An 11946-nucleotide genomic window follows, 5' to 3' on the forward strand; every position below is an offset into this window, starting at 1 on the left:
CCTCCCTGCCTGGTAAACTCCCACGATTTTCAAACTCCATGGCTTCAGTTTGTAACGCAGACTTTCTGTTATTAATCTTTAGTCTCTAAATCCAACCTGACAACGTTTTTCATCGCAGAAATATTTAGCTAAGCACATTTCTGAATGTGGCTGCATATTGTCTGTCTGGTCAGTTATCCAGATGGGTGATCAGTGCTCCTCACTTAAATTATCCCCAAAGGTTTTCCAGTTGAGATCTGTTGACCATGAAGGGTTATAACTTATGGTTCACATTATTTTTCATCCTCAAACCATTGGTTAGCCCTGGTATGAAAGCATCTGCATTCAGTACTTTTCTCCACTCATTTATTCAGGTTTTTAATCTTTCATTTATTACGTGTCTAAGTAAATCCACCACCAAAGAACACCGAGAGCCCAGAGTGCCAAAGTACATGGCCCGTAGCTGTTTTTTTTTTTTTCTTTGACCTCGAAGCCCTTCAGTGCTACATTAAATGGCCGAACGTCAACGTGAATAGAAAGCTTTCTCAGGGGTGAATACAGGAAGTACATTAATAAATAACCAGCTAGGTAGAAAAATGCGAGCAAGGAGAAACAGTTTATAAAATGAACAAATGCGTCAGAGCTGTCGGTTCTTTGTCTGAGGGCTTCAATCATCGAAACATGACTCAGGAGTTCGCCGACCCTCCTGCTCGACTCCTCTTACCACCGGTTCCTTCTTTTGTCAGGCTGGTAGAGGTGACTGGTCAGGTAACGGCTTCTTCAAACAGCTGGAGGGGGTGGTCAAAGGGTCATATGACATCAGCCTCGAGCCAATCAGCAGCCACAGAGAACTCAGCATTCCTGAACGTCTGCCAATTGTTTGATATTGGATAACCCTGACTCACTCACTGCCCTTTTTCACAACGTCACCTTCACTACAGTGTGACATTTGTGGTTCAAGGGCCGACGTTCTTTTCTTATTCCTTCGGGCACTGAATGAAAAAATGAAAAGGCTGGAAAAGGCATCACCGTCTTAGTATTACTCTGGTATCTACCAAGCTCACATTTTGCCTTTGAATACAGCTAGGGCTGCACAATTAATCGCAATTGTATCGAAATTGCAATATGGACTAGTGCAATATCCAAATCTCGGATCTTGTTAATGGGAAAATATGTGAGAACCATTCTAAAATATTGTGGTGCTGCAGAGATTTCCCAGCCTACAAATTGTATCCTACAGACTAAAGGAAAAAATCTTTGTTTGGTACAGATCCTTGCAAAAATCACACTTTAATCATTTTAATTTCTTTCAATGTTAATAATTTTCAGTGAAAATGAGAATAATGATACAAAAACGATCATTCCCTCCAATATCATATCACAATCGCAATATCAGTCAAAAATAATCGCAATTAGATATTTTCCTATCGTGCAGCCCTAAATACAGCAGCACTGATGTAAAACCCAGACATCTGTAGCCGTGCGTCTCTTCTACCTGTATTATTTTTGAAAACTGTCAACTCAGTCTTATCAGCTTAAAAGCTGATAACAAAAGCAGGTTTGCAATAATGTCCACTGTGCCAGGCCTTCATATTTTAAATATTAATATGCAAATCATCGTCTGTGAATGACAGCCCAGCAGTCTTAAAAATCTGTTGTTTGATTTGATGTCTCTGTGCAAACAAAATGTAGGCTTCCCGCTGCCACAGGATACCGCACGGCATGAGGTCAACAAGGTAAACAAGGGCCGGATATGCTCCAAAACGGACAGATTGTGAACGTAGTTCTGTTTATACTAAACTGAATTTTCTTGCCTGCATGTGGATGCTAAGTTTTTCCACTATTACAAAGTGAAGAGAGAATTGTAAAATTGTATTTCACCTTGCTGGATCAATAAAGTATGTCTTAATCTTTTAAATAGGGAGGAAACAAGCTGCTGATCATACCTCATAGTAATTTATGCAAAGAGTCTACAGCGGCTCTGTGAGTGGAAATGTCTTCTTTTGCAGGTATTTAGTTACAAACACAAAGTATTGGACAACTTAAAATGTTGGCCTGATGATGGGGCCAGATGAAAAACGATTACAATTCATCCCGAGGGGAACCACATTTCATGGCAATCCATCCAAAAGTTAAGTCTAGATATTTCACTTAAACCCACAAAAATCAACCTCATGGTGGCGCTAGAGGAAAGATCAGAGGATCACCAAAGGCATTAGGATTCAGTCGCCAGAATTTGTGAATGTTTTTTAAAAAAAAAAGGAAAAATTGCATTACAATCAATCCCATAATGGTTGAGATATTTCAGTTGTACCCAGAGTTTTCTGTGAATAAAAGGCTCAAACAATAGTGTGTCTTTAAGTTTTATTGTCACACTTGCAAGCGAACAACAGCCAACCTTTGATTAAGTCTCAGGCTGAGTGGGCGACAAACTTAGATTATTCAGTATATCAAACGCCTCCCTGAAGGAGAGACTTCACATTACTGTTTCTTAATCCGACAACCTGCAGCTACCAGTTTTTCTTCAATAATACACGGAGACACAAGCACCACGTTCATGCGTGCCACCAATAACACAAATAATCACTTCATAGAAGGATAGTTGTGTTATTCCAATAGCGTTTTTCCGTTACAGACAGTAAACTTTGTGTTCTCCCTCTACAGCAGTCTGAAGCAAAGTGGTGGACCGACCAACACTGCCATCCATAGAGCCAAGCTGCTGCACTGAGTGATTTCTTCAGGCAACGCATTCTCATGCAAGGGTTTACGATATCGGTCGGAAATTAATACCCAATAAAGGTGACTTAGAGCCAGTTTGGATTAAAAAAACTCCCAAGGAACACGCATTTCCTGGGTGAAAGTCTTTTATTTCCCCGGGAAGTGAATTCCAGTCCGCAGCTTGAAAGTGCTGTGTATTTTTTTTTTTATAAAAAACAATTTGGTAGAATGCTTACAAATTAATGTGCATACATAGCTTTTTGTACAAATGGTTCATGAGAACTAGTCTGGCTCCGCCCTCCTACGTACTTCCGCTCAATTTTCATTTTCCTTCAGTACTACGTCTGGGTTTGCGGTATATTTTGGGGTTGTCTCCGGCCAAATATTTGGCGGTCCAATCAGCGAACAGAGGGAGTGGCTGAGAACGATGACGTTGAGCTCGTGACGTGCGCTAGTTTGAGTTGTAGTTCAGTAATGGCAGCGGAGAAAGATGCGGTCCGTTGTGGCAACGCTGCCGAATATCCAGAAATTAAAGCCCGAGCAAGAACAATCTTTGCTGAGTTGTGTTGGGGGGGCCATGATGTTGTGGCCCTCCTCCCTACGGGGGTTCGGGAACAGTTTGATTTTCCAGCTCGCTCCGTTAGTGGTGAAGGAGTTGGCTAAGGCTAACGCTAGCGATGCTAAGCCGATAGTTGTTGTCTCCTCTCTTGTTAGCCTCGTCCTATCAGACAGTACGTAGGAGGGCAGAGCCAGGCTACCAGAGTGGCTCTGGGCAGATCCAATAGTTTTAAACTTCAACAGAGTACCCGGCTTCAAGGAAGTCAATACTTATCAATGGAGAGTGGCCAGACTCTCTGGACTAATGAAATGGACCAGAGTCTGGTAGGACCAGGCTAATGGACCAGAGTCTGGTAGGACCAGGCTACATGAGAACAGCCTGCTTTAGGTCTTAAAAGCTCGAACAACCTTCCTATATCAAATGAAGTATAAAAACAAGCCTTGTTTCATCCTACTCTCTGGCTGACTACAAGACTCGGGCCAACTCATCTGTCATCTGGATCCCTCCCGCTTGTTATCACTTCAGTTTCGGCCGCCTGCAAGCCAGTCACGGCTGCCTGCAAGCCGGCCACGGCTGCCGTGTCCATGTTGTTGACAGAGCTCCAGGTTGGAGTAACAAGCTGTATGATCGCAGGGCTGTGGATGTGTGAGTGAGTGAGCGAGGCGGAGAGAAGGCCTGTTCACAGGAACACGCATGATGTCGTCCAGGACGTCATGTAATTAACTAATAAACCTCAACCGCTTTGGGTTTCATGAGAAAAAAACAACTTCCGGTTACACTTCACTTGAAGGTATCTACATAAGAGTGACATGACACTGTCATGAACCTGTCATAAACATCATGAACAAGTCATAAACGTTTATGACATAACGTTTCTGTCAGTACGTGTCATTCAGTTTTGGTTATGGTTATGTGATCATGACAGTTTCATGTCACTGTTATGTAGATACCTTCAAGTAAAGTGTTACCCAACTTCCTGACTGATTCCACTGCTGCCCCAAAGAGAGGAGGAGACACTAATCAAAGCTCAGCTAAAGAAAACGCAATGGGAAATGAAGATTAAGATGATGCCAAACTACTTGTGGAAGCCTTAAAGAAATGGGGTCTAAAAACCATTTGTAGGGAATTATTACTTTTATCTGTGGACCTGTTTTTTGTCCCAGCATGTTCTGTTTTTAATTTAGGCCAAACAAAGATTATTTCATCATTGATTAGTCAATTATTTTCATTAATTCTTTTGATCATGATGAAAAAATGTCCATTTCAATTTCCCAAAGTGCTTGTTTTGTCCAACCAAAAGTCCAAACCCCTGAAATATGTGGTTAACTACAATTGGAGACAAATAATCAGCAAAATTAGCATTTGAGAAGCTAAAACTACAAAACGTTTGGGCTTTTTGATTGAAAAATGAATTAATTAGTTATTTTTTCCATTTACTACTGCACTAGTGAGACTGAACTGATTTAGTTTCCGGCTGCAACTGACGTTTTTCTTACATTTACAATTAATATTCTTCTCAGTTATTGTCTTGATTGATCATTTGGTCTGTGAAATAGTGATAATTGCCCAGTACAGTTTCCCAGATTCTAAGTTAAGTAAAATAGTGTATTCAGTCAGTCCAAAAGTATTAATCCAACATATTTTTGATATTTCCATCCCAACGTCGTCATTTCAGGTTGACACTGAAGCTGCTCGGAGCATTAAACGTTCATGACGTAGATCGTCAAACATTTCTTGCTGCCATTTTTGTAGCCATTTACCCGTCACTATTCTTCATGCAAGATTATTATTAATACTACTTACAAAAGCTCTGATTGGCTGATTGTTTTTCCATTATTGTGCACAACAGCAGACCTGTTTGAAGCTGAGCAAATCAGAGACATGGGAACCAAACTACTACTGCTCTCATTTAGCTTTAAAAAGGTCTTAGATGGGTAGATGGGTATATCATTATTAGGACAGAAGGGGTTGGAGGGTGTTTTGGGGGGGGGGGGGCATGTTGTTTGGGGTCAGCGGTGTTTGCAAGTCTCTGCCTTTGTTTAAATCTCATCAAGTGTGAAAAACGGGGGCAGGCCTGAGGCCCTCTGCATCATCTCCCGGCTCCACCAGATCATCCGACAGAATAAGCAAACATTTGAAAGAAAGACATTAACCTTTGGGTTGATTGCTGGCAGCTGTCACTCACATTGACAGGACATAGTGACCGATACAAACTGGGGTATATTGCCCAGAGGTTAAGGAAGCACAAAGAGTCAGACTTATGAGTGGAAAAAGCATCATTTCCTCCCTGGATCAACAACTTAACGAGCACTCAACAAGGACGTCTCGCGTCCCTGGGGAGCTCAGTGCCAGGCGCAAAGGAAGAGATGAGAGAAATGAGTGCAGGACTTTATCATGTCTGACACACGCCTGATATGTTTGTATTTTATGAATGTAAAATAGACTATTGTCAGTTAACAAAAAAAAAAACAAACAGAAAGAAGCCTTTAGCAGTGTTAGAAGTGTTTCCAGAGGGCTGGGTATCTAACCTCGATGCTTATTGAGTACTGACCGAAAAGTTTCCAGCGTACTTATTCTTTGATCAAACATTGCCTCATTTAAAAATCTAAATTTTGGTAAATATTATCCCTATTTTGATAAGATTTGGCTGCTCTGAGGTTTGCCTTATTTTATCAAAATACAAAATGGTTTTGTAAATAAATTGTTTTATATTCCTCAATATCAAAAAAGCGTTTTTCGTGTAGTTGCCAACATAATACTGGCGCTGGTATCAAAAGGTTTCAAAATCCAGCATAAGAGAACAGCCTGATAAGCCTCCAATTCTGCCTTCATTTGTTAGGGACTCTTTAAATGTATTTGTTCAAATGCCTGTAAATGTTATTTGTACCCAAACTGTGTTCAAATCCCTAAAAGTCAAACCAGCTCAGATTGTGGGGCTGTGACTAAATCATGCAGCGTTGTCTTAACCTGTTTATTTAAAAGGATTGCAACTTATATTTTTCATTATCTATTAATCTGCCAATGTTATTATTTAGTATCCAGACAGGAACATTAAACCTGGGTCCAAACCAGGAACAAAATGTGGAACCAAAACCCACCACGGCTACAAACTGAAAGCAGAACCAGTGCGTTTGTTTTCAAGTCAATCAGACCTCATTTGGACTAATGACCGGCAACAGATGGCACAGGTTCACATTTCATAGTTAAGATGGTGACTAGAGAGTGTTGGGCTCCAAACAACTCAATGCAGGATCTGTAATCTGAGCTCAAACACGGCTCAACCTCCACCGATTTGGAAATTAGTGCTCACTATTGTGTTCAGGCTGTAAATTCAATGACATCACTTAAACCAAATGCACCCATTCGGTTTAATTAAGAGAGAGATGACGATGTGAATACAATGTGAAAGGGAACCTACAGAGAATGATGAGCCGAATCTGCAGCTCCACTCGGCTTTATGAGATTTATAGTGAGAGTGAGCTCATTGTTTATCTGTCCGGCTGCAACGTTTCTGTTCTGGTTCACTCTCAGCGCTCTCATTGCGTCGCTTTCAACTAAAAAGTCACTGTACACTACCTGCTCAGCAGCAAACAGCAGACAGACACAGTTAGAGAACAGCTGGTGAACATAATGGAGCATAAAGGGGTGTTGAAATGAATCACTGCGTCGATGCATCGCAATCAGAACCGGACGATTCTGCATAGCTGCAGTGACAGACCATAATCGCTGATACTGATGTGACTTGTTGATTTTCCAGTCGCTGTTTTTGCCTTTTGTCTGTTGTCGGCTACATTGAGGAAGTGTCTTTCTTAAGAGCAGATACAATAAAAAAAAAGGGAGTTCATATTTATCTGACTGCTTGAAGTTGTTGATGAAAACCATGTGTAGCAATATACAGGGTGCGATTTGTGAAAAAAAAGCAGGGTGGGGGGGGGGGGATGTTTTTGGATCATGTAACAAAACAAAACATGTAAGAATAAAAATCCCCCTTCCAATTCCTTGGATATTGTGCCACTCGGCCAGGCATGCTGAAACACTTATACGCTTCAATATCCAATGGAAAATAATCTCAGAATTTATGTCAACATAAAACACAGCGCTGTTCAAGCCGTGGAGCGCAGTTCACTATCTGCGGCGAAAACAAAATACTTTCACCCAGGATACCCGGCTCGTTCGTTCCTCGGGAGTGTTTTAATCCAGATCTTTTTCTTAAACCTAACGATTCGTATTGGGGCCTAAATTGAACTGTCATCGCCGCATGACGCTCACTTTTTCTGGCTTAACTCCGCCACCACGGCCCCCGAAAGGACCGTTATCTGGCGGTGCCTGTAGCCGGCTCACAGTCACCTATCGGCGGCTAAACAACAGCCGCTGGTAGCCGGCGTACTGGAGCTCTGTAGCGGCTAAACACAAACCAGCTACTGCCGCTCAGATTTTATCGCTCAATCGCACTATAGACTGTTCACATTACAGCGCTTTACTTAGTTTAAAATACTTCTATATTATAGGTATATTTTAGGTATATAATATATGGTCTGTTGGTGAAGTAGCATTGATCACTTTGAGTGGGGGGAGGGAGAACATTCCATAATTCAGCAGAGGTAGGGATATGTAGACCAGAAAGGGAGAAATCCCACACATCCCCCCGGAAAAATCGCACCCTGGCAATATATAATAGTACTGAGGCGGTGGGCGCCCGGTTGGCTCAGTTGGTAGAGCGGGTGCCCATACATAGAGGTTTACTCCTCGCAGCAGGCCAGGGTTCGACTCCGACCTGCGGCCCTTTGCTGCATGTCATTCCCTCTCTCTCTCTCTCTCGCTCTCTCCCCCTTTCATGTCTTCAGCTGTCCTGTCAAAAGTAAAGGCCGAAAATGCCCCAGAAAATTCACTTCATAATACTGAGGAGGGGACGAATCGTGATATTGAATTGATTCAAATCATTGACAGGATAATCACGATCAAATCGAATCGTGAGACCGGTGAAGATTCACAGCCTAGTGGAGCATTTAGCAGCTAAAGAGACCAGATGTTTCCCTCAGGAGTTGGTGGAGACCAAAAACAGCCAAGAGCGAGAGAATATTGGACTGACAGACCATCAGGTGGACACAAACACAACTCCATAGGAATAATAAGGATGCTCCGTAGCTGCTGGATGTGTAAAAATCATATCAACTTAAAAAGGTGACGATATGTCAATGTCGTGTACACGACATGTTTCTGCTGCCCCCAAGAGGCCAAAAATAAAAGGTTTACACTGCTACAGTAGTGACTGCAGGCTTATCATGATCAAGGACAACAGGTTACAGTTTAACTCCAAACCTACAGTCCTGCTCAAAGTCAAATATTACCTCCTCGAATGGCTTTTACCTGCTTCATTAACTCCAAACCACACACACACACACACACACCACAGTCGTATACAATCCCTCCAGCAAATGGCATTATTTTCCCTTTAGCCTCACTTTAATTCACCTGTAACTTTCCTATTCCGGGTTCATATGCTGGTGGGACATCTGAGATAGAAAGTCCTTCATAAACAGCGCTGCGTTCAGGTGCTGTTATGTCTGTGGGCTCAGATTATGACCCTGGTGGTTAAATATTAACTTCTTATTCTGGTTTACTAAAAAAAAAAAAAAAAAAAAGAATAAATAAAAAAGGTGCTTATTGTGTTTTTGTACCAACGCGTATCATACACAAAGAGAGCATTTATCAACAACTTAAACATCCCACTGAAAATAGCTGCATGTCCATATTTGGAGACAATTTTCTTTGCAACCTATTATCCGACTTTGTCTGGAATTCGTATAAAATTCCCCACATGTAACAGTAAAACTTATTGGTCTTTTCAAGATCTTGTTTCATGAGGAACTAGGACATCCGTATACTGAGGTTTGAGCAGTGATTTCACTTTCACATCCAATACTAAAAACTACTGCGTTTTATTAGCACCTCTTGCACTTTCCCAAAGTGAGCAAAGGCTACAAAGGAGGATGATGATGATGATGGATGATGAGCCCTCCCAACACCACCATCATCCACCCCCGGCCTCGCCCCTCTCCGCCCCTCGTTTTAGGGATGCAGGGGCTCATCAGTATCTCTGGACCAGGCCCGCTTACCCCTGCTGACGGCTCACACACACACACACACACACACACACACACATATACACACACACAAAACACACCGGTGCATCGCGTTGCATAAAAGCCTGAAATTGCTTCCAGCTGGCTGTGAGTAAACCTGGTCCCGACTGAGAGGAGAAACTCAGAGGAAACAAAGCGGTCCGCTTGCACAATTGTGTGTCCAGTGCGCACACAGTGTTGCACTGCACAGCAGCACGTTGCCTCGACTCTGCAGCGCAGTTCACCCTGAAAAAAATCAACTGCTGCTCTCTGATTTATAACCCCAAAAACAAAACTCTCACTTCCACTGCTTTAAAGCTTCTTCCGGCTCGTAGATGCGTAATGCGCTTAATTACGAACACATCACATGTGGAGCAGTGAATCTGCGCCGGCCTGCGTGTCTGGAGTTTTCAACACTAAAGGTATGAGGATGATGAGGATATGATGATGCGTGCACGGTGCGCCCCTGTCCTGCGCATCCTCAGCGTGCACCAAGCCGGACAACAACCCCCCCCCCGCCCCCGAGGGGAAGCCAAGAGAGCAGCAACGCATCGAACCAGGGAGAAAAGAAGGGATGGGAGAGCGAAGTGGGGATGGAGGGGGGGAGGAAAGAAAGGATGGCCGGGCCGGCCGGCCGCAGGACTCACCAGTCGGTGTCCGAGGTCTCGTCAATGACGTCCTGGTAGGCGGTCAGCAGGGCCAGTCTGTTCTTGCCGAGATTCACAGCCATGTTTCTGTCCCTGCAAGCATCCAGACCGCTGCTGATGGAGAGAGAGACACGGAATGAGACTACGGAGAGGAGGAGGCTCTGACTGGTGGAGACAAAGAGACGAGAACGGTGTCCGATGGGTCCTAGCGCCGGATGATTAGCGGCCGCCCAGTCTGACGGGTCCTAGTGCAAGAGGAGTCAACTTCTTCTATAACTTGGTTTTCTTCACTTCTTTAAAAGAGGATAAACGGGAGAGGATTAGGGACACATCACAAAAAAAAATGTGTTTGAGTTCTAAGTTTAAAGTCAGAATTATTTAAATATGGCCAGAATTCAAAAAGAAATAAATAAGTCAGAATTCTAAGAATAAAGTCAGAATTCTGACTGTTTTTTAAAAAACAATTCATTTTTTTTATTTTTTTTACTTTAATCTCAGAATTCTGAGAATTTAATCTTAGAATTGTGACTTTAAATTTATGCTGCGTTCCAGACACAGTTTTTAGCCCGTAACGACTTCAAGTCACGACTCACGACTTGGTAGCGTTCCAACCTTCTAGCTAGCGTTAGCTAGTGGCTACATAACGTTGACGTTAGTTATCTAGGTTACTTTATGTTGCCTATTTATGTCTATTTATTTCTACTTATCACTGTTAATAAACGGCGTCTGTACAGCATCAAATTGTTGTTTATGTGTGTGGGACGTCAAAAACTGTAACTGGGAGTACAACGATCTGGTACGAGTTCACGAGTAGTAAGTTACGGGTTTGACTGCCGTTCCAGGGTTCTTTCCCGAGTAGAAGGTTATGAAAACACGAGTTACGGGTTGCCTGGAACGCAGCATCAAAACTCTACTACATTTTTTCACATGTGGCCCTAATCCTCTTCCGTAAGAATAGGGCTGCACAATGAATCGCAATTTTAGCACCATTTTTAGTACCGCAACAAGAAATCATTCCAACGACAGGCAATACAACTTTGGAACACTGAGTGTTAGATAAGACTCATATACATCACAATACTGCACTAAGTGCAACTTAGGTTATACTTATATCTTTATAAATACTATTTAAGTAGGTTGCACATATTTAGTCGCCACTTGTATATATACGTTTGTACATTCTTTCCTTTGTATTTTGTATCTTTATTTTTTAATAGTTGTTCTTGTATTCTATCATATTAATTATTTCTTGTATATTCTGTATGTGTGCCGTTTGTCTTACTTTTGCTGCTGTAGCAATGAAATTTAGGGATCACTAAAGTCTAATCGAATATCCAAATTGCAGGGGGCAATCGTATACAAATCGTATCCTACAGACTGGAGAAAAAAATCTGGTACAGATCCACTATGCACTATAATCATTTCATATTTTTAAATGAAAATAATGATACAAAAATGATCGTTTCCTCCTGTATCATGAATCATATCACAATATCAGTAAAAATAATCGCAATTACATATTTTCCTCGTATAGTGCAGCCCTTATTGAGAATGCTGATATACAAACAAACACGGCACATTAACAAAATTCCCTTCAAAAATAGAGCTTTTGCCTCGACCCGGCAACCTAGGAGCATATGTATAACAATTCAAAATAAATAACTAAATAACAAAAGAAAAAAGAAATATAAAGGGCTATCTCAAATGAACTTAAGTGTCTCAAGTAAAGAAATTAATGTAAGGGCTTTCTTGTCTTTAACCTGTTTCAGTGACTTACATAAGAGGTTTAGCTCATTCTTCCAATGGATCAGGGAGGGTTTAGTCTTAAAATATCTACATTTATGTAAACGTTTCCTTCCTAATACAACAACTTCTTCTATAACTGCACAAAAACTTGAACTGAACGGTCACATTCTATGCT

At 41.8% G+C, this 11946-nt stretch overlaps 1 protein-coding gene across 4 annotated transcripts in view; it reads right to left on the reverse strand.

Annotated features, from left to right (window-relative positions):
* dbn1 (drebrin 1) overlaps positions 1–10223 on the reverse strand; it is a 156094-nt gene extending 145871 nt beyond the window's left edge. For 2 of the 4 annotated variants that reach the window (XM_039777114.1, XM_039777113.1), the window contains exon 1: positions 10026–10222. In XM_039777114.1, coding sequence (XP_039633048.1) covers positions 10026–10108 — 83 coding nt within the window. In that variant the 5' untranslated portion in view covers positions 10109–10222. Of the gene's footprint in view, positions 1–10025 lie in introns of all 4 variants that reach the window. The other 2 variants (XM_039777115.1, XM_039777117.1) reach the window with 2 other exon arrangements.
* Positions 10224–11946: the final 1723 nt, after the last annotated feature.

Source organism: Perca fluviatilis, chromosome 16 (genome assembly GCF_010015445.1).
Source record: "Perca fluviatilis chromosome 16, GENO_Pfluv_1.0, whole genome shotgun sequence".
NCBI lineage: Eukaryota > Metazoa > Chordata > Actinopteri > Perciformes > Percidae > Perca > Perca fluviatilis.